At 38.4% G+C, this 27,129-nt stretch overlaps 2 protein-coding genes across 8 annotated transcripts in view; one reads left to right on the top strand and one right to left on the bottom strand.

Moving 5' to 3' along the window:
* Window positions 1-2,596: 2,596 nt before the first annotated feature.
* Window positions 2,597-26,934, bottom strand: CUTC (cutC copper transporter). 3 transcript variants are annotated; one of them, XM_031015036.3, is made up of 9 exons: window positions 26,680-26,934; window positions 22,772-22,843; window positions 19,315-19,374; window positions 15,686-15,895; window positions 14,976-15,011; window positions 11,648-11,781; window positions 8,643-8,670; window positions 4,096-4,201; window positions 2,597-3,106 (listed from the first exon to the last, which is right to left on the bottom strand). In XM_031015036.3, the coding sequence occupies exons 1-9, from the start codon at window positions 26,738-26,740 to the stop codon at window positions 2,992-2,994; spliced, it is 822 nt and encodes a 273-aa protein (XP_030870896.1). In that variant the 5' UTR covers window positions 26,741-26,934; the 3' UTR covers window positions 2,597-2,991. The 3 variants fall into 3 exon arrangements, with proteins under 3 accessions (XP_030870896.1, XP_030870897.1, XP_030870898.1); XM_031015037.3 differs by having other exon boundaries at window positions 26,733-26,867; XM_031015038.3 differs by lacking the exon at window positions 26,680-26,934 and adding an exon at window positions 26,529-26,601.
* COX15 (cytochrome c oxidase assembly homolog COX15) overlaps window positions 26,877-27,129 on the top strand; it is a 36,456-nt gene continuing 36,203 nt past the window's right edge. For 4 of the 5 annotated variants that reach the window (XM_019034841.4, XM_055352729.2, XM_063710405.1 and 1 more), the window contains exon 1: window positions 26,931-27,129. In XM_019034841.4, the coding sequence (XP_018890386.2) occupies window positions 27,040-27,129 (90 nt within the window). In that variant the 5' untranslated portion in view covers window positions 26,931-27,039. The other variant, XM_004049932.5, reaches the window with a different exon arrangement.

Genomic DNA, 27,129 nt, shown 5'->3' with positions numbered 1-27,129 from the left:
TAAGGACCTTTAAGGATCATTACACATGGTCCTCTATGAAAAGGACTGTCAACACTATGGAAGAGAACCCTGATTCAACATCACGAAAATCTGAAGGTATTACATTACTGAAGATGTCACTATTGTTAACAGAAAAACCCATGAAAGCCATCAAGATAAAAACAAATTCCTGCTAGAGAAAACTGTCCAGATGTTGTGCATGACTTCACAGGATTTAACTTAAGTTTTGGGGGAGTCAAAAGTTCTATGTAAGTTTTAGACTGTATGAGGGGGTCAACACTCCTAATGCCTTCATCGTTTGGGGATTAGCTGTACTTCCCAGTGCTATGTTGTAATCTTAACTGGTATTTCTCCAAAGACAGAAGAATATATTTCCTCTTAGTTGTTGTAATAGATACAATTATCCAGGGACAGATTAACTGATTTTTGATTTACCAAGATTAAACAAAAAAGACAGTGAATGCATGTAAATTAGGATTTAAGGCTGATAAATGAGGTTTCCTGGCAGAGAACAGAAAGACAAATAGTGATGGAGAACAGTTGGCTAGTAAAATATAAGATCAAGCATAATGCTCTGCTTAAACTGTTGGCAGGGGTATTTAGAAAAAATGGTTTGCAAAGTAATAAGCCCACGTTACATGGGCTTTTTCTACTATTTGGGGGAAAAACAGCTTATCTAAGAAACAAAACAAAAACATTACTTTAGAAAAAAATCTTTAGCTCTATTTAGAGATCTCTGCAATGTTCTTTTAATTTCTAAATTATTGCTTTTATACAATGGAATACATATTCATGTTTGTTTTTCAACAGTGTCACACTCCAAAATTTTTGCAAATACTATAAAATTCTATTATTTTGAAGAGATGGCAAATAGGCAATTATAACATCTGATAATGTCAACCGAAAACAAACCTTCTTTAAAACTTCCTTGCCATTCTCTTCAAAGTTCTCGTATCACTGAATCTCCTTTCTTTTTCCTAAAAGATCTCAGGCTGTTTGAGCTCACCTGTGGTTACTTCCCCGCCCCTATTGCTCCTAGATCTCTTCTCTTCCTCCTAAGGTAGCTCTATGCCCTTTTCATATAAATCACGTAGCCTCTCTAGGCTTCTTCCAATTTTCCTCTCTCCAGCCACTGTCCTCATTATACCAAAAAACGTCCAAAGATTAATAAATATTTAATATAAATAATTCTTTGTAAGACAGGAAAAGATGTGAATACCATCCTATTTCAGTATTTGGATTTCTTAAAACACCTGCATTATTTTTGTACTTCTGGATAATGTTCATATGATGTATTCCTTAATAGGACACATTTTAAGCAAAATAAGTTCACATTAAATCCATTTTATATCACATTTTTACTGCTTTCGCTTTAACTATGACTATGCCTTTAACCACGACTTTCTCCCTTGTCGGTACCTTATCCTAGTTCAGTGTTTCTTGACTATCATGTCTAAGGAGATTTTTTGGTCACTCCTTTTCCCTAAACACTCCTCTCTCCTGAAATTTTAATACCATAAATACACTGTATATTTGTTATGGACTGTATGTATATCTCGCTTTATACATAAAGAGGGGTTTGGATCATAATCCCCAAAGACACAATCCTGAATGCTATAATCCTGAATGTTGAAATCCTGAAAGATCAAAGTCCCTAAAATCTAGGCTGGGTGTGGTGGTTCAAGCCTGTAATCCCGGCGCTTTGGGAGGCTGAGCCAGGTAGATCACGAGGCCAGGAGTTCCAGATCAGCCTGGCCAACATGGCAAAACCCCATCTCTACTAAAAATATAAAAAATTAGTAGGGCATGGTGGCGCACACCTGTAATCCCAGCTATTCAGGAGGTTGAGGCAGGAGAATCACCTGAACCCGGGAGGTGGAGGCTGCAGTGAGCCGAGATTGTGCCACTGCACTCCAACCTGGATGACAGAGTGAGACTCTGTCTCAAAAATAAATAAATAATAAATAAAGGCAAGACTCTTCATATAAACATTCATTAGTACACAATCTGTGCATGTTATTCAGAGGCTTCCTGGCCAAGGGGAAGCTCTTTATGCTTCAGTTACTCTCCTAAGATAGGAACAACAGTTCTATTATCAGTGTGTTGTTTGTGTAAAATGAGATTATAAATATGAAAGTGACAGACACAGGTAGTGATGAACTTTACCATTGGGACCTGGTCATAGGAAAAATATTTCATCACTAGAATCCGTCTTTCCCATCTGTGACTTCGGTAGAAAGAAACTGCTGCTTTGATAACTTTCCTAAGCCCCCTCTAGTTTTTACTATAGGTCTTTGAAAATTGTCAGATGGATCTTAGAGTTAAGCCATTTCTTTCCACTTGCAGGAGAAGTAACCTGTTGAATGCCAGAGTTCACATCTGTCTTCGTAAGTCTAGGAACTTTGATATTCTGTTTCCAAGTCTGGGAATTTTCACACTGCACCATTTTACTCTGTACCCTTAGCATCTTGCCCAAAGCAGCATATCCAATCAGCACATAATAAAAAGAGAAAGTGTGGAACCAAATAAGACAACAATTTTCCTTTCATACTTGTAGGCTACAGACTGTATTTAGTGCAAGAATAAGAGACTATACTGTAATAGTGGAAATTTTTATTTTACAAATGAAAAGTCAAAATACTGCTTTGAATTGACCCTTAAGTCACACTCTGAATTCATACCATGCAGTTAAAATTTTCCCAGTTCATCAATTAATTCCACTGAAAACAGACTAAGCTTCTGTCTATGGAAGAAGCACAGACCAGCTTTAACCATGATGACAATCACTGGCAAGACTAAGCAAAGGAAGTGACTGTATCTCTGTTTCAAATTCTTTTTCTTCTTGGGCACATTCTCCATGGCCACGTGAAACTTAAAACAAAGATTGCGACTGTCCTGGCCAGAGAAGAAGGTTAAAGCTGTGTCATAGAGAATTGCAGATTATACTTCTACCTTCATCCTGTGATATCCATGTCTCTCAGAGAGGTCTGGCTACACCAGGATATTCTTTGCAATAGCATTCAAAGTCCTTACTTTGGTCACATCTGTTACCTTTAGGGAATATTCTGAGCAAGAAAGTGAGGCTCCCATGGCAACAGATGAATTTCTGTAACAGAAATAATAAAGGAACAGATAATTATATGTTATTAAATGGGCCCTCCTACTGCCGCTTCATTTTATAGACTATTTCATGATACAAGGGTAGGTCAAGTATGCTGGACTAGTATATTCCATAATTTTCATCAATTAATTACTTGAAACATCCAGCAGCTGAATCCACTGGACAGTATACTTGATTTTATATCTGGAATCGTAAGTTCTAAGGCTCTTGCTTCCTTTTTTTTTTTTTTTTCCTTTTTAAATTACAGGCATGTATCACTACGCCCAGCTAATTTTTTTGTACTTTTAGTAGAGATGGGGTGTCACCATGTTGGCCAGACTGGTCTCGAACTCCTGACCTCAAGTGATCCACCTGCCTTGGCCTCCCAAAGCACTGGGATTACAGGCGTGAGCCACCTCACCCAGCCATCTTGCTTCTTTTACATTGTGTTTTTCCCAATTTATAAACAGAAATATTCAACTACTATTAAATTGTAAGAGTCTTCTTAAGCATTTAAAAAACACCATATAATATTCACAATTTCTTAATGGTAATATAATTTCAAAATAACTGAAAACAGAGAACAAATGTGAGGGAAGACTAAGTACTAAAGGTAGGAGGGAGAAAAATGACTATGACTCTTCCATCCTTACACCATAGTTATTAACTTTGCTACAGGAAATCATAGGCGAATGGGCACATGTGCATATCTGACTCATTTGAAGCTCAGCTGCAGAATTTGTTTACTATTAACTGGTCTAAGTTCAGCAATGCCTTTACAAGGCAAGGTTCACCTATGTTCAAAGAGCCTGTTTATTTAAGACAGGACAAGAACCATTTTAGAAATGTTTTCAACTACAAAAACAACTACAATACTTATGTAGTAGTCACAATATTCCATTGATTAATCATGCCCCCATCCAAAGTTTTTCTATTTGGGAGAAAGTAAAAACTAATCTCATCCTTCTTATTTGAATCGAAGAATACATTTTTACCGAAACTTCATTCCCGAGTCTCTAGTAGACCGAGCAGAACAGTGGAATTCTGTAGCACCTGAACCCTCAAGGATCCTTTGTAGATTTCTGTCTGTTATACCACCTCCTGTTGCAAAGAATAAGTAACACATTAAGTAAAATAGAATTTTGCATAAAATTTAAGGAATAATAACGACTGCTTACTTTACTTGGAATCCCCAAACTGAATTTCTCATTGATTCAAAAATTAGTCTCTCCCTACCCAGCTAGAATGAGATTAGAGAAGTGATAAAAGATATATAGGCTACAGACTCTGGGGAAGTACCATTAAGTTTATAGAACATGTATGATAGAATCTTATCTGTCCATCGGCTAATATAACAATGCTATCCCTGCTTGTCTCTCAATTAAAGCAAAATCAAATTTAAAAGAAAGGTAAGGATAGGTTTGAGGAAAAAAATCTACAAAAGCACAACCTCAGAGATGTGTCTGAAAGAGAACCTCTGTTCTGTCTCTAGCCCCAGATGTAAAGACTACACTGACTTCATTGGAAACAGGAATAATGCAAGGTATTATACAGGTTATTAGTTACGATATCAGCTTTATACTTCATTTCACAGAAGAATCTGATTCTACTTTATTAAAACTGTACCACCAAATATTTTATGACATTTGTTTTGATGAACAATCTTTTAAATATTTATATATAGGGCCGGGCGCGGTGGCTCACGCCTGTAATCCCAGCACTTTGGGAGGCCGAGGTGGGCGGATCACGAGGTCAGGAGATCGAGACCACGGTGAAACCCCATCTCTACTAAAAATACAAAAAATTAGCCGGGCGCAGTGGCGGGCGCCTGTAGTCCCAGCTAATCGGGAGGCTGAGGCAGGAGAATGGCGTGAACCCGGGAGGCGGAGCTTGCAGTGAGCCGAGATTGCACCACTGCACTCCAGCCTGGGCGACAGAGCGAGACTCCGTCTCAAAAAAAAAAAAAAAAATAAAAAAAAATAAATATTTATATATAAAGAATCATATTCTGAATTGATACTAGTGTATCATAAATACGAAATTAGTTTATTCATCTTTATATCCTTATCTCCCTATAGGATGTACTCAATATTTTAAAACTATGTACTTTGTATCTCAAGCCATTAAAGATGCTGAAATAACCTATTTTCACACACTCTTTCAGACTCATTAACTTGTCTTTTTTTCCTTAGTAGTACAGTAATATCACTGAGCCTTAAGAAACAGAAAAAAGGCTGAGTATGGTGGCTCCCACCTGTAATCCCAACACTTTGGGAGGCCAAGGCAGGAGGATCACTTGAGCTCAAGAGTTTGAGACCAGCCTGGGCAACATGGTGAAACCCCGTCTCTACAAAAACATATAAAAATTAGCTGGATGTGGTGGTGGGTGCCTGTAGACCCACCTATTCAAGAGGCTGAGGTAAGAGGATCGCTTGAGCCTAGGAGGCAGAGGCTGCAGTAAGCTGAGACTGCACCACTGCACCATAGCCTGGGCGACACAGTGAGACCCTGTCTCAGAAAAAAAGAAAGAAATAGAAAAAATACAGGCTGAGTAGATTTAGACTAAAATCCTGGCTTTATCACTGTAGCTCTTCACAGCTATGTGATCTTAGATAAATTATTTAAATCCACTGACCTCAACTTTTTTGACAATAAAAGAGGGATAATACTGGCTACCTCACAAGCTTATTGTAAGGATTAAGAGACAAATATATTATTTCCTTCTATTCCTTCTAACAAATAACAAAACATCTGGCCACTGAAACACATGTTGCTAAGTTATCAGCAACTTAAGTACATAGGTAATACATCTTTCCAGACTCAGACTAACACAGCTCTATGGTTAAAAAGGATCCCACAGAACTAGTTTAATATTCTTCTCTTTATAGATGAAGAAACCAGAGCCTAAATATGTTGTAGGTTTCATTATGAAAGTTCCTAGAGGGCAACTACCTCTTTATATTTCTCAATGATGAATACTTACTAGGCATTCAGAATGACTTACCTAGGAGTTTTTACTTGCTGGTACTTATTCACATGAAATTGTAATACATTTGTGTTTATAAGTCTATTCTGTGAGCTCCTCAAGTAGGATTACTTTATTTCTGTTTTCATATCTATCACACAATTAGCATAAAATATACATAATTGTCATACAATTAACATTTGCCTGATAAGGTCTGTTAAAGAAATTAATCACAAATATTTTTGTATGTAACATCTTTTGACCTGAGTCAGCTTCTTGAGAACGTAGTTTCTTGTGTAGCTTTGCATCCCAAGTAATGCCTTGCACAGCTGATAACAATTGCATATTAAACAAAGGTACTCTTAATGTGAACAATTGTCTAAGTATTACTTGTCAAAACTATATATATTTAGTGCTAAATGGAAAAGCATCACACTCAGAGAGTCTCTTTAACATTCCTTGATTAACCAAAAAGGACCACAATTTGACAGATAATATATACTTTCTCTCTGCTTATGTTTCAAGGGCTTGTTATAGGTCAAAGCCTTCCTAAATATCTGACAATACCCCTTATATGGCCTTTTTTTTTTTTTTTTTGACACAGGGTCTCACTCTGTTGCCCAGGCTGCAGTGCAGTGGTGCGATCATAGCTCACTGCAGCCTTGACCTCAGGGCTCAAGAAATCCTCCCACCTCAGCCTCTAGAGTAGCTGGGACTTCAGGAGCACGCCACCATGCCCAACTAATTTTTTTACGTTTTGGTAAAGATGGTGTCTTACTATATTGTCCAGGTTCACGGCCTCTTTTTAAAAGTTACTCTTTATCTAGGTGTCACTATTTTGAACGCTGGTCAGTCTTGACATCACTAGTAGTGAGATGACCAGAGACTGAATACCTTCTGATGTGATGTCATATGATGTAAGTATGCAGAATCACCCATGAAGTATTCTGACCAAAAATATTTAAGCAGAGTCTATTCAAACCTTATGATTTAACTATTAGTTTATAGGATATACAGAGGCACGAGGAACAAGCTAAACAATATCATGAGGAAATAATCTGATAAATCCAGAAAGTAGGACATTTTACAGGGTAAGTGATCCAAACTTTTATTTTATTTTGAGACGGAGTCTTGCTGTGTCACCCAGGCTGGAGTACAGTGGTGCAATCTCAGCACACTGCAACCTCCGCCTCCTTGGTTCAAGTGATGCTCATGCCTCAGCCTCCGAAGTAGCTGGGATTACAGGCACATGCCACCATGGCCGGCTAATTTTTGTATTTTTAGTAGAGACAGGATTTCACCATGTTGGCCAGGCTGGTCTCGAACTCTTGACCTCAGGTGATCTGGCTGCCTCAGACTCCCAAAGTGCTGGGATTACAGGCGTGAGCCACTGGGCCCAGCCCAAACTTTGTAAATGTAACTTTTTTTTAAAGCAAGAAAAATAAAAGGAAAAACATCTATATTAAAGATATTTTAAAAGATAATAGAACTGGGCATGGCGGCGTGCAACTGTAGTCCCAGCTACTTGGGTGGCTGATGCAGGAGGATCGCTTGAGGCTAAGAGTTCAAGTCCAGCCTAGCCAATATAGCAAGACCTCATCTCTAAAAACAAACAAACAAAAGATAACCAAAAATGTAATGCTTGTTCCTTGACTGGATCCTAGTTTGAACATATCAGCTATAAAAACCATTGTGGGGACAACTGGAGAAAGTTGAGTATTAAATGTTTATTGTGATAGATGTGATAATGGAATTGTCATTATGGTAACATCCCACCCTTTTTAGAGATAAATAAAGATAAAATGCCATGATGCTTTCAATTTAACTTTAATAAAATACCTCAGGATAGAAAAAAGATGAGACAAATTTGGCAAAATGTTAAATCTAGGGAATGAGCATATGAGTATTCATTATGCTATTTTCTACTTTTTTATATGTTTGAGAAACTTAATTAAAAAATTAAGATGGTCTTTACATTTGTCTCACTCTTCTACGTTGTATTATCTAATTCTTTAAAAACTGCTCCAACTGTTCATTTCTAGTTAGCCATTATGAACTTAACTGATCTTATGGTTATCATCAGGATCATATGATTAAATTCTGGTTACAAGAAATAATTTGGCAATCAGAGATTTTCAGGAACTGAGACAGTATTATATTTTACCCAAGGATGTTGCCTAAACCTTGGCTTAAACCCTGTTTATTAGGACACTTGTCCTAAACAAAATATGATTAGCATCAAATTTGATGTGCCTCACCAGAGATGAACATCCAAATTCATAAAGTTCTATATAATGGGAAAGCAAATATGGAGAAACCTCAATCTCTGTCTACTTCCTTATTTGCTCCTCTTTGAGCTAATGCCTATTACAATATTTTCCTTCTTATCTAAACTTTTAAATTCTAGCACAGATCTCCCAGTTTTAAACATTTTAATCAAACTATATATTCTTCTCTTTAAAGATCATGTACTAACATGTAATGTACTAATACTCTCTCTCACATTTTCCTGCCTCCTTTGCTCTTCCTCCACTATAGTTCAGTGTTATGCTAGTGAATTGATAGATAAATAAATACCTGGCATTACCACAATCCTGCCTTTTGCCTGAAAAAAGAAAAAAAAAAACAAGTGAATTTTAATATCTTTCTCTTGAATGGGATAATAAGGCAGTGAGAATAGAAACATAAGTCAGAATATATTAAATTTTAAAAATTACTATTAATGTTTAATTTTTACTAGAGCTTCTCTATTTCTTTGGGATCTTGGACAAGTAAGATGTCCAGCATAGTAAATTTGTCTCTAGAAAATTATCTTTCCAAAAAGTCATTTTTCCCCCAATAAGTGCCATTTTCTCCCTCCCCTTCACCTATTAAGATGGTATATAAGCCCCCAATTCTAAGTCATATTTCTTTGTGAACTTCTGTATGTACTTACATATATATGTACTTATGTGATAAAATCTGTTTTTACTCCTGCTAATCTGTCTTTAGTCAGTTTAATTTGCAGGCCCCCAATAACAAACCCTGAGGATAGAAGAAAAGTTTTTCCTCCCTGACATAGTGAGTAAGAGAAAGTTCCTGCTCTCATGGAGCTTACACATTCAAGAAAGACGAGACAATGCACAGGGATATTTATACAATAAAATTCCAGGTAGCAATAAGTATAACAAAGAAAAAATAAAGCAAGTGAATAAATAAAGCAAAAAATAAAGTTAACAAGAGAGTGAAAGAGGGGAGTGGCTATTTCAAATAATTTAAAAATTGTTAGGGAAATAAATGGAACAAGGATGCTTCATATTCTCAAATGGCCTGAACAAAGCATCCATAAAACAAAACATTGACTATCTAAAAAGCTGAAATCACTTCAGAATGGAAAAAAGTCATATTTGCCTGTTTCTTCCAAATCAAGGCTTTCCAAAACATAGAGAAATAATATTTTTAAAGAAATGCATTCTACCATTTCTTTTTGCCTTCCATACAAGATTATTTAGAAGTATATGCTTATCTAAGGCTATCAAAGTGATTTAATAATATAGAGCAGTGACTAAATGTCAGATTTAATAATATAGAACAATTACTAAGTGCTATAACCTGAAGAAATCCCTCACAACTATTCTAGGAGGTAGGTGCTATTATTATCCTAACTTTGCAGAAGAGCAAGCTGAAGTTTAGGATGGCTAGGTAATGTATCCATGGTCACTATTAGTAAGTGTCAAAGCCACGGTTTAAACACAGACCTGTCCAATCACAAAGCCTATGCTTTAACTAGTATGTTACACTACTAGGTAGTTACTTCAGTAAAGTTAACGTATGAGAATATTTGAGTAGCTCTTCCTACTAACCAATAGATTAACATACAAATAACAGACATACACACACACATACACATCTTGAAATGCAATACATTACTATGACGGTTATATCTTATTTTCTACTCCTTACTGAGTAACCTTTTAAAACTGGAAATCTGACTCATCAACTCTTCTATTTTAAAACACTTCAGGCCTCCCCGCTGCACCACGAAAATAAATACTTTAATAAGGTTTTCAAGGCTCTGGATATCATTCTGTCCACATTCAATATTCTGGTCAATCCTCAGTGTTTTAAGTTATGCTTGCTTTTGTTTATAGCCCTTGCTTATACTATTTGTTTTGTATGGAACAATTCCACCAACATCCCCTTCACCCTCACTCCCACTGCCCCCAACTTTTACACAGATAACTCCCAAACATCCTTCAAATGAGTAAAACACTGCAGTCTGGATGTCTTTTCTTCTGGGAAGCTTCCTCTAATTATTGCCAACCTTCATTTCCCCAAATTTGGGGTTAATTCCTCTCCAATGTACTCCTATAGTACCTTTTAAAAATAGAGCTCTATTAAAATTGCCTGCTCTATTAGAAGTGCCTGTTCTGCACTAAATTGTAAGGATAGTGACTACACACAGACACTTAGCCCTTGGTTACCCCCACAGTACAAATGTCCTGCATCTAATATATATTTAATAAATGTTTGTGAAACCATTACATCCCGGAATAGCAAAGTCACATCAGATCTTTAGGAGAAATTTCTGAAAATTATTTTCATGGCTATAGAAAAGTGAAAATAAGCAGATGTCTACACAGGAACATTAATATTATTAATAATAGCAGTAATAACAGAACCTAACATTATTAAGACCTAGTATATGCCAACCACTGTGCTAAGCCTCTAACACATCCCATCTTTAGCAATCTTCTGAGAAACTCTAAAATAAGTATTAAACTCATCTCAGTTTCACACAGGGGGAAAGAGAGGCTTAAAGACTAGCAACCTGCTCAACATCACATAGCAAGTATCAAACCCAAGTCTCAAACGCTCAACTCTCTCATCTCAAAGTCTGTACTCACTAACTTATAATGCCTCTGGACTGATGTCAGAAAAACACAGACATACTATAATTAAAAAGTCACCTTCTGAGTGCTCTACAAATGATGCTAGCTCACCAGGAAAACTCATAAAATAGAAAAATATATTTCCTCTTATATTGACAGATGAGAAGAAATAAGATTATAATTTTAGTTTTGGAATTTACCTCCAGATGATAATTTTATATGGGATCCCCTGAATATACATGGGCTGACAATGAAAAGATGTGGCTTAAAATTGCAATGCTGGCTGGGCGCAGTGCCTCATGCCTGTAATCCCAACACTCTGGGAGGGCAAGGAAGGCAGATGGCTTGAGCCCAAGAGTTCGAGACCAGCCTGGGCAACACAGCAAGACCTCATATCTAAACTAAAAAATAAAAATAAAAAATAAAAAAAACTGCAATGCCAATGGCAGAGAAAAGGTAAAATTTGCTGTGCTTATCCAAGTTAGATCAGATCTTTAGGCACTATCTATATATAATTTGATCTTGAAAGCCTTGGTTATTAAAAAGGCTTGTGTGAAAGAAATAAGAATTATATACATTATTGCCTGCTTGCTTTTCCTACAGAGTAACCACAAAGTCAGTAATATATAGTCTCACAAACTGGCTAAACAGCAGAATGTTAGGAGTAACCACAACAGAGTCTTAGGGGAAAAAAAGATAAAATCCACGTACCTGCTCTATGAGTCGCTTTATTAGGGGTAGCCCTTCTAATGCTGAACTGTCACATCCACTGGTCAACACGCGTTCAAATCCCAAGGTTAAGAGGGTCTCCAGAGCTGCCATTGGATCATGAACCATGTCAAAGGCTGAAATAAATAAAACTGATGTGAATTTTGAACAGGTATCTCTAATGCAGCGTTTCCCAAAATGTAGTATACATGCAGTGGCATGCTGGACCTAGCTTGTACTGGCTTACAAAGGCCAATTATTAAACACTCAAGAATTCTACAGGTCAGATTGTTAATCCACTGGCAGCCTGAAATTAGTGAAGGTAGGGCCAGGTGCAGTGGCTCGTGCCTATAATCTTGGCATTTTGGGAGGCCGAGGTGGGGAGATCACTTGAGCACAGGAGTTTGAGACCAGCCTGGGCAATGTGGCAAGACCCCATATCTACAATACAAAAATTATCTGGGCATGGTGGTGTGCACCTATAGTCCCAGCTACTCGAGAGGCTGAGATGGGAGGATCACCTGAGCCTAAGGGGTCGAGACTGCAGTGAGCCAATTGCACCATTGTGCCCTAGCCTGGACGACAGAGCAAGACTTGTCTCAAAAGAAAAATAAAAATTTAATTAATAATAATAAAAAAATTTAGTGAAGGTAGAGTATTTAAACCACAGAAATTTAAAAATGCTACAAATCAGGGCTCTTTTTTCTAGGAGCCAGTTCATCAGCACACCACAGTCTACATACCACTGTGCATAATCATTTTAATAATGGTACACATTTAAATAGTATATTTACTTAAATGCAGATAAGAAATGAAAAGTTTTCAATATACAGTAATTATAAAAGTTTCTATTTAAAATAAATTTACTTTTTTTTTTTTAACTTTTTTTTAAGTTCAGGGGTACAAGTGCAGGTTTGTTATACAGATAAACCTGTGTCTTGGGAGTTTGTTGTGCAGATTATTTCATCACCAAGGTATTAAGCCTAGTACTCATAGTTATTTTTCCTGATCCTCTCTGTCCTCCCACCCTCCACCCTCGGAAAGGCCCCAGTGTGTGTTGTTCCCCTCTATGTGTCTATGTGTTCTCATCATTTAGCTCCCACTTATAAGTGAGAACATGTGGTATTTGGTTTTCTGTTCTTATGTTAGTTTGCTAAGGATAATGGTCTCCAGCTCCATCCATGCCTCTGCAAAGGACATGATCTTGTTCTTTTTTATGGGTGCATACTTAAGATTTTATTTAAAGAAAATGATTAAATAAAAATGTGCATAGGTAGCACTCATATACGGTAAAATTTTAAATGTGACAGGCAGGTGAGTCAAATTTGGGAAACTGTTCTAAGGCTTCAGAAATATTGGACTAGGTAGAATGAAACACTGTACTCACCAGTTCCAGAAAAAGCCTTGGCTCACATTCTCATTACTGACTAATATTTTGGATTAATCTATTAACCCCACATACTCAAGGTTCATAGCATAAGGATAGTTGTTTTCAACAGACTATATGAAGTTTCACTTCCATCCTACTTTTTTTTTTTTTTTTTTGTGAGATGGAGTCTTGCTCTGTCGCCCAGGCTGGAGTGCAGTGGCACAGTCTCGGCTCACTGCAACCTCTGACTCCCTGATTCAAGTGATTCTCCTGCCTCAGCCTCCCGAGTAGCTGGGATTACAGGCATGCGCCACCACGCCCAGCTAACTTTTGTATTTTTAGTACAGACGGGGTTTCACCATGTCGGCCAAGATGGTCTCAATCTCCTAACCTTGTGATCCACCCACCTTGGTCTCCCAAAGTGGTGGGATTATAGGGGTGAGCCACTGTGCCCAGCCCCATCCTACTTTCTAAGAGATTTCTCCCCTCCTCAGAGCCCTCAAAGAGTAAAGTGGTATCAGGAAACTGAAAACAGAAAATCTACTTCTGCTTTGGTTCTCATACTGCTACATGATATTGAAGCTCTAGCCTGCAGTGGATTAGGCGGTAGTGGTCCTCTGGGACAGGCCCCTTCATTTCACCCTTTAGTGTATGTAGGCAACTAAATCTACCACAGAGGATTTCCCTATTTTGGTGGCAGCACCTTCTCACCACTATAACTATATTATGCTATCTCATTAAATACATTAGTGAGAAAAATGTGGAACCCAAAAATTCTACAAATTTTGAAAATATGAAAATATTTTTGTTAAACCTATTGGAATAAAGAAAAGAACAGAAATTTGAAGTAAAAAAATTTTTTTTGACTGTAGACTTCTTTTCATGTGCAATGGCAGTGCTCTCTGAAGGCAAAATAGATACTTGTTCTTCCATTTTACCAAGGTGTAGCCAAAGAGTATAGAAATTATAACTACCTGATTTTTTGGCCAGGGGTGGTGGCTCACACCTGTAATCCCAGCGCTTTGGGAGACCAAGGCGGGTGGATCACAAGGTCAGGAGTTAAAGACCAGCCTGGCCAAGATGGTGAAACCCTGTCTCTACTAAAAATACAAAAATTAGCTGGGCATGGTGGCAGGCGCCTGTAATCCCAGCTACTCGGGAGGCTGAGGCAGAGAACCGCTTGAACCCGGGAGGCAGAGGTTGCAGTGAGCCGGATCGCACGACTGCACTCCAGCCTAGGCGACAGAGCGAGACTCCATCTCAAACAAACAAACAAAAAAAATTATATCTACCTGATTTTTTACAGGAAATATTTCTTTACAAGAAACTATCACATTAAAAAATCATTGTGGTGCAGACAAGCTTTAATGAAAAATAATTTTGTATACTATTGTGGACATCTGTTCATTGACTAGATAGTCAACACTAGATTGCATCTGTTTCTCCTTTCTCCCTTCCTAATAAGATCCAATTCTTCTCCAGATACCCAACTTTCTCTCCCCTTAAGAAGTCTCTATCTGTGAAACCCCACCTCACTGCTAGCCCCAGGGATGGTTTTGCCTGGCTTAAGATAGACAGTACCTTTCATTTCACCAGCCACAACAATTTATTCTTTTGGGGTTGCACATGACCTAATACAGTCTCAGTTAAAATGAGTCTCAGGATTCTTGCTTGGAATGCTGTGATAGGTACACACACTTGAAGGCAATACTTGCTCTCTCCCTCGCTCTCTTATATCCCACCACCACCTACACCCACTTTTAACAACTTTTCATAACTAAGGCTTCAAATTTTCTAGAAATTGCACATCTCTACTTTTATAACTTTCAGTCCTAGGATCTAAAAAACCAATTGGTAACCTTGGAACACTACAGAATTGTGTTCCATAAAAAGGTGGTGGCAGTTGTTGAAATTAGAAAACTAACACTGTTCAATAGAACTTTTAAAATGAAAATGACTCACCTCGGTGGAAAGTGACTGGCAGAGGGCGGCAAATAGCTATAAAAAGAAAGTCATATAACAACATGAATGAAGATGTCATCACTGATTACTATATATAGAATTCTCCATGTTAGCCGAAACTTTTTAATACTTTCTTCGCCTAACAAGACAGTAAACTAACATAATAATAAAATGGCAGCCTTACAAATTCACAAGTCTTATCTTTCCACAAATCTCTGATTTTTATACAAAAAAATGGTCATGGCTTATCACCAAATGAAAACCATTTAATCTGACAACTATAAGGGCAGCATTACATCTAATACTTGTCCCTCTGAGGTCACTCAATAAGTACTTTGGTTTAGTAACATAGGTAGTTTGCTTCTGTCCTCTTTGCATCTTCCAACTTGGTGGTCCATTCTCACCAACTATAATACTTTTGAAGTTCTTGGTGCAGTGGTTAAAGGAACCATGGTAAATTTCCCTTAAATTTCTATTCTATGGGAACAGTAGCAGAGCCTAATCTATAGCAATTGAGGAGAGTTAAGAAGGCTTTGCCACACATACACCCCACCCCAAACATCTAAATAACTACTATTTGAAATACTTAGGTTAGTATAAGTGTCTGTAGCTATGACCACAAAGTCAGTTTTGTGATGTTGTTTTTCTATATTGTGAGCATAAATACAATTATCATTAGAGGCTTTTATGTCTTAGATACAAATTCTTACCCATAAGGGACATACACAGCTCTTTGTCAATGTGTCCATCTTCAGTCAATGCCCCAAATACCAAACCATCAGCACCATAAAGCTTGGCAAGACGAATGTCAGCCTTCATCACCTCAATTTCACGATCTGAATACAAAAAATCACCTCCCCGTGGCCGAATCATCACAAAAACTGGGATCTGAACACTCTGCTTCACTACTTGAAGGACACCTACAAGAAAAGAAAGCAGATTAAAATTCAAATGTGAGCTAAAAGCCAATGATATATTATTGGTCATTTACCAGACAAAGACAGCTCTAAAAGGTAGGACGGACACTGAGAAGAAAAATGTACATATGGTAGAAGGTAAGTAATAGCAAAGGGTTAAATAGAACAATTTAGAAAACAGAAGATGCTACAATTTAAAAGCGCTTGTCAGTTGACTCAACAAAAATCCTTATGACTCAGAACCCTTTTATTGGTATGTGACATTTGAAAGTGCAGTAACTACCAGGCTCGATGTTCTGCCAGTACATTATTCCCCAAGATCCAATTTCTTCTTTCTAATTCATTACAGCTCTATTTAAAACCTACTGGAGAGATGGTTAAATAGCTTCAAAGTTCATATTCCTTTAATGGGCAAAGACATTTAGCAAAACCTTTTTTTTTTTTTTTTTAAACAAGATACGTGAAAGGGAGCAAAGTTCTACTTATTTGTGATTTTATGCAGAGATCTATGCATAAAAGTACCTAAATATGCCATAATAAGTGGCTAGCTCATCAACCATCAATAGTATAAGGCTGTGACAGGCCCCATCAGTTGTTCACCCAGTATGAATTTCCTTCTTTTTTCTTGCTAAAAGAACTCCAATTTTGCATAGGATAGCAGTTGTCCAATACTAAGCAATGAATCATAATTGGTGTTACAAAAACAGACTGTACTCAAATTTACAGACATGCTCTAGGGATTTTAGAATGGCCAGGAATGCCCTCTTTTCGTGTGAAGATTCCAAAGGGCTGTTGTGTATACAAACTTTTTACATTAAATAATGCTATTATCAACCTCAGAGTAGCATAACTTAGGAGACCACAATTCATACACGGACTTCTGCTTTTGGCCAAGACAGGGTAACAGTGACTGGATTTACCCTCCCACCTATAATAATAATAATAATAATAATAATAATAATAATAATAATAAACCAGACAAAACATATGAAACAGTGGTTTGCAAGACACTGGACATTAAGCAGTGAAGGGCAATGATCCTTGAAAATGGTAAACAATGAAGTTAGTAAGTCAATTCTGATTGACCCAATTTACTGCCTTGAGAGTTTCTAGGCCAAAGCACAGGGATGGGGGACCCACATGGAGCCAAAACAATTCCCTGAGTTAAGGAGACAAAGCTTAGAGTTCAGGAAGACTGAAGTAGCTAGAGTTTATAGGAGAGAGTACAGGGAGGACAGAAAGATAACACTGGAGTAGCAAAGACTATCTCAATGGTTTAAAAAAAGGATTTTTTAAAAAAAAGATAGGCTTGGTACAGTGGCTCATGCCTGTAATCCCAGTGCTTTGGGAGGCTGAGATGGGTGGATTGCCTGAGGCAAGGAGTTCAAGACCAGTCTGGGTAAAATGGTGAGACCCCATCTCTACCAAACAAACAAACAAACAAATGTAGTTGGACATGGTGGCACATGCCTGTAATCCTAGCTACTTGAGAGGCTGAGGCAGGACAATTGCTTGAGCCCAGGAGTTTGAGGCTGTAGGGAGCTATGGTCACACCACTTCAGTCAAGCCTGGACAACAGGTGAGACCCTGTCAAAAGAAAGAAAGAAAAGAAAGAAAGGAAGGAAGGAAAGCAAAGAGAGAGAAAAAGAGAAGGAAAGAAAAGAAAGGAAAGGAAGGAATGAAAGAAGAAAGGAAGACAGATAACTCTGGAGGTCTGCAGAGAACCTCCTTTAATATTCAGCTGAGTACTGACTGGTGCATGCATGCAAAGAAACTACGCAAGGCCTGGGACAGAACCAATAAAAAGGATTAGAAATAATGTGCCTGTCATTCATACCAAGCTGTGAATAATGCCTATTCCACCAGCCAGACAGGAAAATTTCAAAATTCATGGTCACAGGGTAGAGTTCACAGAAGAATCCTGACTCAGTAGTAAGGAATAATTAGCTCTGTATTAACCACTGCTCCAGACTTGCCCAGCAAATCTTAAAAGCAAGACCCAAAAGGACCAAACTGTTTTGGAACATTTGTAGGAATTCAAAAATGTCTAGTAACCAATAAAGTAAAATTCACAATGTCTTGCATCCAATAAAAAATTACAAGGCAGGAAAATAAGATATATTATTAGATGATAAATCAAATGAAACAAACCCAGAACTGATATAGATGTTAGAATTCGCAGACAAGGTCATTATAACAGCTATCATAACTTTATTCCACATGTTCAAAAAAGTTAAGAGACATCAGAGACATAAAAAGACTCAAATTTCTACAGATGAAAACTACAATGTATGAGATGAAAACATACTAGGCGAGACTAATAGCAGATTAGATAGTGCAGAAGAAAAGGTCAGTAAGCTCAAGGACAAAACAATAGCAACTATGCAAAATGAAAACACAGAAAGGAGATTTTTTTTAAATAGAGAAGTTCATCAGTGACTTTTGGGACAATTTCAAGTAGTCTAATGTAAGAATAGCTTAAGTCTCTAAAGGAGGGAGTGGAGAACAAGCTGCAAGCTGAAAATTTTCCAAATGTGATGAGAAGTATAAATGCACAGGTCCAAGAAACATGAAAAAACTATACTCAGGTACACCATAAGAAAATTGTTCAAAACCAGTAATAAAGAAAAAAATCTTAAAAGTAGGTAGAAAAAAGAGACATATTACATAGAGAAAAACAAAGATATGGATGATAGATTTTTTTGTCAGAAACAATACAAGCAAGACGACAATGGAAAAACATCTTCAAAGAAAAAAAAAACCTGTCAACCTAGAATTCTATACCCAGCAAAGATACCTTTCAAAAATAAAGGAAAAAGCTATTTTAGACATATAAAAGCTGAAGGAATGAATCACTAGCATACTTTTTAACAAAAAAAGTTAAAGAAAGTACTTCAGGCAGAATGAAAATGAAACCAGACAGAAATACGGGATCTACACAAAGGGATAAAGAACACCAGAAATGGTAGTTGCATGTGGGTAAATATATGATTTTTTTCTTATTATTTAAATCTCTTATTTAACAAAAGATAATTGACTCTTCAAACAAAACTAACAATACAGCATGGAGTTTTTGATATATGTATGAGTAAAATATATGACAACAATAGCACAAAGACCAGGAGGGGATTTCAATATACTAAGGATGCCAGCATGGAAAGATTTTATAAAAGCCTAATCCTTGATATTACTACAGAGCAGCTGAACCGGTATTAACAATTACCTACCTACCTTTCAACTTTTTGATGTGAGAAATATGTTTGATCAAATCTTTGATTTTTTTACAACCATAAACATTTCTGATACAACATCCATAACATAGTTAACATGACATTAGTAAAGGACCCCAACGAAACTGATTATCAGTTGCTTCCAGGCTCTATGAACTCCAATCAGAAAACGTGGGAAAAACGGACACTTACCCATGCTGGGTGTAGTTCCCCCCTCTGATAAACCAGAACATAATTCAATCCGATCAGCACCTGTAATATAAAAGCATTGCTCAACACATTTTTAAAAAATAAGCTGTTATTAAACAGCAACCTGTTTATATATATTTTTTCCAAATATAGAACAGTCTTAGAAATCATCTCAGAGAAATCAAATTATAAAACTAGAGTAAAACTCTGTTTTTAACTCAGCTATACTATGCAGCCCACATTGTGTTACTCATACTCAAATTTAAAAATTAATTAAAGTTAAGCTAGTTCTCTTAAAATTTTGTATTATAGGGTCGCCTCTCTATGTACAGGAAAGTAACACAGAATAAAGATGTTTCTTAAAACTGACTATAGTGGAATACTGAGTCTTTGTTGATAAGAAAATAACATAATATTTCCCAAAAGGGTCTTTACTATTCTAAGCTTTAAAAAACACAAAGCTACTTTTGAGTAGCTAAACCAAGATAATTTCAAGAATAAGAAAATGCTGAAACCAAAAGAATTATTAGGCTACCAAGGTCACATCAAAAGATCTCAGGAACCAGTCTGAAGAAGCTCTCACTAGCCAAAGATAGAACATTTTGTTCATCAATAAGCAGAATAACTACAATGGATTAAAACACGCAAAATATATCTAAATCTAGATTCATAATGACAAAACAATTCAAGGGAAGACAGAGAACAAATTCATTATTCTAAAAAGTATTATAATAAGGGAAAATAAGCAAGCATTTATTCTGCCTTTCTTATACAAACCATACTTCAGCATAACCAAACAGAGGATGAGGGAAAGTTCTTTACAGAACTATTCTAGTTCATAAGTGAAAAATAAATGTCACCATTTTGCAACCCCTACTAAAATATGGGTTGCTAAATTTATTAGGTGAAAAGCTGACAGAAAACCTTAAGGATAGATTAGGCTGGCAATACCTGAACTCCCTGTTCAATCTTAATATCACAAAAACAGAAAAAACCAACATGTTATGTCCTCCTGATGTGATGCAACAGGAAGTACATAATGTTATCTATAAATAAATTTTGTCAAAACTGAAATCTGAATCTGATTAGGCCTCTGGGCTAACTACCTTTATAGGAAATACAGTGGTCAGAGGACTATGTTAAATGATATCACACATATAATTAGCAAAATTGAGAGTATGGGATACTCTAAAAGATGAATATCACAGTTGCTTAACAAATAAATCTTAAGAAAGTAAACAAAGAATTAAAGAAAAAAGCAGGAGAAACTTATAGATTTAAAGAGACTTAAGAGGCATATAAAACAAATGAAATGTTTGGCTCTTGATTCAAAGAACTGTTCTCACACACACACACACACACACACACACACACACACACCCTGTATGAGTCAACTGGAGAAATCTGAAAACTGGGTTATTTGACGATATTAAGAAATGATTTTTTTAAAGGTGTGTTAGTGACATTGTGGTGTTTTGTTCTTTAAAAGGGACCTTATCTTAAACAATATACATTAATAATTCCACATTATTTATGGATTTCTTATATATGTATGCATACTAGGCCTTTGAAAACAATAAAGAACTGAAACAACAAAAAAAGAGTCCTTATTTTTTTGTTTTTTGAGACGGAGTTTCGGTCTTATTGCCCAGGCTGGAGTGCAATGGCGTGATCTCGGCTCACGCAACCTCCGCCTCCCAGGTTCAAGCAATTCTCCTGCCTCAGCTTCCCGAGTAGCTGGGATTACAGGCATGCACTACCACGCCCAGCTAATTTTGTATTTTTTAGTAGAGACGGGGTTTCTCCAGGTTGAGGCTGGTCTCAAACTCCCGACCTCAGGTGATCCGCCCGCCTCGGCCTCCCAAAGTGCTGGGATTACAGGTGTGAGCCACCGCGCCCGGCAAGAGTCTTTATTTTTTAGAGACACACACTGAAATATTTAAAATTAAATAACATGATGTCTGGGATTTGCTTCAAAGTAATCTGAGGTTGGGAGAGGAAGGTAGGACTATAAATCAGGGGTCAGCAAACTATGGCATGCAGGCTATGGGCACATAGCTTGTTTTGGCTATGGCCTGCAAACTAAGAATGTTTTTGTATTCTTTTTGAAAAACAACAGCTTTATGGACATATAATTCACTCATACAATTCACCCATTTAAAAGTGTACAATTCAGTACTCTTTAGTATATACACAGAGTTTTGCAACCATCTCCACAAGTAATTTTAGAACATTTTCATCATCCCCAAAACAACCCTACACCCTTTAGCAGTCACCTACCCTTCTCATGCCTCTCAGTCCTAAGCAACTATTAATCTACTTTCTGTCTACAAAAACTTACCTATTTTGGACATATATAAATGGAATCATATGTTGTATTTTCTTCCACTGGTTTCTTTCACTTAGAATAATATTTCAAGATTCATCTATATTATAGCATGTATCAGTACTTCATCCTTTTCTATTGCCAAAGTAAGAAGGATTTTTTTAACTTTTTTTTATTTTTTAGACAAGATCTGGCTGTGTCACCCAGGCTAGAGTGCAGTGGTGTGACTGGCTCACTTCAGCCTCTGCCTCCTGGACTCAAGTGATCCTCCCACCTTAGCCTCCCAAGTAGCTGGGACTACAGGTGCTCACCACCACGCTTGGCTAATTTTTCTATTTTTTGTTGAGACAGGGTTTTGCCATGTTGCCTGGGCTGGTGTCGAACTCGTGAGCTCAAGTGATCTGGCAGCCTCAGCCTCTCCAATTACTGGGATTACAGGCGTAAGCCACTGCACCCGGCTGATGTTTACATTTTCAAAAGATTTAAAAATAAAATAAGTGATAAAGATCAAATGTGTCCAGCAAAGCTGAAAATATATATACTATGCAGCTCTTCACAGAAAAAGTTTATTGACCCCTGAAATAAATGAAAAACTGGCCATGTGTTGAAAATGGGTGAAGATGAGTGATGCATACATGGGGCTTCATTATCCTATTTGCTCTACTTTTGTATATGTTTATTTTTCCATAATAAATTTTTTTTTTAATTTTTCTGAACCTGAGATGATGGAAATGTCTGTGCTTCCCATTAAAACAAGTTCAGAGTACAACAGAAACTTTGAGGGAAAAATAGATAATGTTCAAAAGTAAAAAAGATAAAATTCCTCATGATGAAGTCTCTGAAGTCATCTTTAAGTTAATGGTTTAAAAAAATTAAAATTTTGCTAAGTTCAATAAAAAATCAAGTCATTGAGTAAGTACTATTGTTGACACTTGACTTAAAATGTGACCCACTTGGGGAGAGGAAGGGAGAGACTAGATCATAATTTTCCAGTAGGGTTTCTAATTGGTTGTTTCTGAAAGCATTATGAGGGATGCTTAGAGATCACAAGGGCTTCTGAGATAAGCACACAGAATTAATTTTCAGACTCTTAAAAGGGTAGCCAACTGTCATTCACTCTCTAATTTCTCTTACCTCCTCTTTCTGCATTCACAGCTGACTCCACTGAATCAACACAAACTTCCATGAGAAATCCATTTGCTGCTCCTAAAATACATGGAGAATGGTAAGAGTTCATAAAGGTTCTATCCATCCAGACCAATTTACCACAAAGGGTTTACATTTTGCTGCCAAAATGCAAATATTCAATAACAGGTAATAGATAAGTACACTAGGGCCCATGAATGCAATAAAATATCACATTAATTATTGAATTGATGCCTATAGACTGAAATAGGTACACAGATGTATAAAAAATTATACTGAGGAAAATGTCTATCGAATGCCAAATTAATCTTCCTAAAACATAGACCTCATCATCACATTCCAGCTGAGATTCTTACAATGCTTCTCAATGCCTGCAGAATATATTTAAACTTCTTTATAAGGAATATAGGTTTAAAAGCAGGACAGGCTTCAAATCCATGTCCCACCAACTATTTAGTGTGAGATCCTAGATAAGTTACTTAAGTTTTCTATAAAACAAGGTAGATTTTAGTATGTACCTCAGAGTAGTGAGGATTAAATTAGATAATTCATGTAAAGTATATAGTCTCAAGAATCAAAAAGTATTAGTTATCTGGCCGGGTGTGATGGCTCACGCCTGTAATCCCAGCACTTTGGGAGGCCGAGGTGGGTGGATCACATGAGGTCAGGAATTGGAGATCAGCCTGGCCAACATGGTAAAACCCCGTCTCTACTAAAAATACAAAAATTAGCCAGGCATCGTGGCATGCACCTGTAATCCCAGCTACTTGGGAGGCTGAGGCATGAGAATCGCTTGAACCCAGGAGGTGGAGGTTGCAGTGAGCCAAGATTGTGCTACTGCACTCCAGCCTGGGTGACAGAGCGATACTCTGTCTCATTCCTTCTTATGCTTCCAGATCTCTCCAGTCCCTACCGCTGGCTCCTCAATGCCTTCTCCTCAACCCAGAGTTCCTTCTGGCTTCATCTCTGAATAAAATTTTTCAAGGAACATTTCCATGATTTTTTCTGTCTCCCAAAGTAGAAAATTTTATGTCCCTCTTTTGAACTCATTTAACTCTTCATGAGTTATGAAACCCCAATTGTTCCTTCTTAAAATATGAATTACTTTCTACCTTTTATTATTTATGCAGATAAATATCTGATCACTTCTACTTGACTTAGAGTTCCTAAGTTTTTTTTTGTTGTTGTTGTTTTTTTTTGATACAGAGTCTTGCTCTGTCGCCCAGGCTAGAGTGCAGTGGCATGATCTCAGCTCACTGCAACCTCCGCCTCCCGGGCTCAAGCAATTCTTGTGCCTCAGCCTCCTCAGTAGCTGGGACTACAGGTATGTGCCACAACACCTGGTTAATTTTGTATTTTTTGTAGAGATGGGGTTTCGCCATGTTGCCCATGCTGGTCTCAAACTCCTGCACTCAAGCGATCTGCCAGCCTCGGCCTCCCAAAGTGCTGGGATTACAGGCATGAACCACCACGTCTGGCCTCCTAAGTAAGGTCTTTATGTGAGAAATCTTTATCATCACCCACACCAAGCACAGCATCTACCATGGTACACAATAATCAAATATTTACTAAAAGCTGAATAATTACAACAAAATTAATGTATTTATATTACAAAGTGTGATGTAAACAGAGTTTCGAGTTTTTTTCCGGGAGCACATAATTTTAAAAAATGAACGAAACAATGCACACTTCATGCAATGACACTTAATAGAATGTTCCTCACATACTGGTAATGGTCACTTCTGGCGGGGTGTGATTTGAAATTATTTTTATTTTCTTCTTTTTACTTTTCTTTATTGCTTTATTTTTTCTACCCAATATTGCTTTTATAATTTAAAAAAGCAATTTTTACTTTGAAAAACAAATAAAACAAAAACCTATCATCTGCTAACATCAAACTGCAACTGCCTTACTTATTTAAGACTATCAGTCCCTGTCCGGCGCGGTGGCTCACGCCTGTAATCCCAGTACTTTGGGAGGCCAAGGTGGGCGGATCTGAGGTCAGGATTTTGAGACCAGCCTGGCCAACATGGCGAAACCCCATCTCTACTAAAAGTACATAAATTAGCCGGGCGTGGTGGCGGGCGCCTGTAATCCCAGCTATTCAGGAGGCTGAGGCAGGAGAATTGCTTGAACCTGGGAGGTGGAGGTTGCAGTGAGCTGAGATCAGGCCACCGCACTCCAGCCTGGGCGACAAGAGCCAGACTCCGTCTCAAAAAAAAAAAAAAAAAAAAAAAAAATACTATCAGTCCCAAACTGTGAAAGGGTTAAGTGTCAATCTATGCTCTTAACCAACAGCTCTGCATTATTAACTCCATGAGTTTCCTGGTAGCTACCAGACCAGCTGTCAGATCAGTGGCACTGGCCGATGCTGATGCTGCCGGGGGACTATTTGCCTCACACAAGAAAGGACCCTAGGCAGCAGAAAATGGAGAGATGTATAAAAAAGGCTATGACAGAAGGCAGAGCAAGGCAGTTGTCCCAAGCAACAAAGTTATAGGATCAAAGGAGAAGCAGCAGCAGTTCTCAAAGTGTAGTAGTCCAGAGAGCTTTGGGAGCCTCTGAGGCTTTTCAGAGTCTGCAGGGCTACAACCGTTTTCTTAATAATACTAACACTTTATTTGACTTTTTCACTTTAATTCTCTCACAAGTGAGAGGCGTTTTCTTTTTTGAGACAGAGTCTCACTCTGTCACCCAAGATGGAGTGCACTGGCGCGATCTCGGCTTACTGCAACCTCCGTGAAGAGGCGTTTTCAAGAGGCTACTTGACATGTTAGACTGAATGAAGCAGCGGGCATGAGAATCCAGCTGTCTTCCATTAAGATATACTGAAGAAACTTGCAAAAATATATTTCCACTCTTTTGCTTTTTTTTGTTGTTGTTGTTTAGGAACATTTCTTTTTCAAAAAAATATTATGTCAATATGTAATGGGTTTACTATGGTTATTTTCTAATCAATATTTTAAAATTTTGTTTTATTTTTATTTTTTTGAGACGGAGTCTCGCTCTGTCGCCCAGGGTGGAGTGCAGTGGCGCGATCTCGGTTCACTGCAACCTCTGCCTCCCAGGTTCAAGTGATTCTCCTGCCTCAGCCTCCCGAGTAACTGGTATTACAGGCGCCTGCCACCATGCTCAGCTAATTTTTGTATTTTTAGTAGAGACGGGGTTTCACCATGCTGGCCAGGCTGGTCTCGAACTCCTGAGCTCAGATGATCTGTCCGCCTCGGCCTCCCAGAGAAAAATTTGTTTTAATTTCTAATACAGTCAAAATAGATAGATGTAATCCACATAAAGAAAAGATCTTTGAGGATTCTTGATAACTTTTAGGAAGGTTCCTCTTCACGGAGGAAGAGGAAGAGGGACTTGCCAAATTCTCTGGCACCTGCCATGCCATGCTACCCTGGCACTCAGGAAAAACTCGGGACTTGGAGCAGCCCCAAGCTCGGCCACTTGGTAGCTGCGTGGCTTTGGGGACCAAGCCCCGTCCCCGCCGTGGCAGCTACAGGTAACTGCAGGTTAGGAACTGGGCTCTGCGCTCGACAATTAACTATCCCAGCGGAGTACTGGCTGCTGGTGCGGGCGGTACTGGCATCCTCGTGTGGCGACGGAAAAAACGTGAAGCTGAAGTTAACCAACTTGCACAAGGTCGCAGGGCCGTTATGAGGGGACCCCGGGACTCGAACCTTGGCTCCACAGCTGAGCCATTCTCGCTACCTGTCCCTCGTCACGCCCTCCGTTTCCACACCTTTAACGCCTCAAAGATAGAAGGTGCCGCCCAAGGGGCTGGAAGGAGCTGAGGAAACGACTCCAGAAGAAATCACCACTGACCACGACTCCCGCCGGCCCGCCCCGGGGAGCCTTCGGCCGACCGTCCCCTCCCCCGCCACCTTCCGCACCGGCCTTCCCGGACGGTATCCGCGCCCGTTTTCGCTCAGAGGAGGCCCCCTGCCTTTTCATGCTCCACGCGTTCCTCCCTCGTGCGCCTGCAGTTTCCACTTGGAATTGGGGCTCCGGCGCGCACCAGCTAAGAAGCGCGTCAACAGCTGCGCGCGCCCGTGCGCGCGTCCCCGACACCTACGCCCCAGCAGCCCCCGCGAAAGCAGAGTCGCAACGCAGGCGCACTTCTGTTCGCTCCGGTCCCCAGAGAAGGCGGGGCTGCCGCCGCCCGACCCGGAAGTGCTTCTCTTTCCCTTGGCGGAGGAAGGAGACCACAGAGCCCTGGGTTGTGGAAGAGGTGGCTGTTCCCTGTCATCAGTATGCAGCGATTGCTCTTTCCGTCGTTGAGGGCCTTGAAGGGGAGGCAGTATCTGCCGCTCCTGGCTCCTAGGGCAGCGCCTAGAGCACAG

The sequence above is a fragment of the Gorilla gorilla genome, chromosome 8 (genome assembly GCF_029281585.2).
Source record: "Gorilla gorilla gorilla isolate KB3781 chromosome 8, NHGRI_mGorGor1-v2.1_pri, whole genome shotgun sequence".
NCBI classification, from domain to species: domain Eukaryota; kingdom Metazoa; phylum Chordata; class Mammalia; order Primates; family Hominidae; genus Gorilla; species Gorilla gorilla.
The sequence above is the reverse complement of the archived record's forward strand: the minus strand, read 5'-3'. Positions and strand labels throughout refer to the sequence as shown.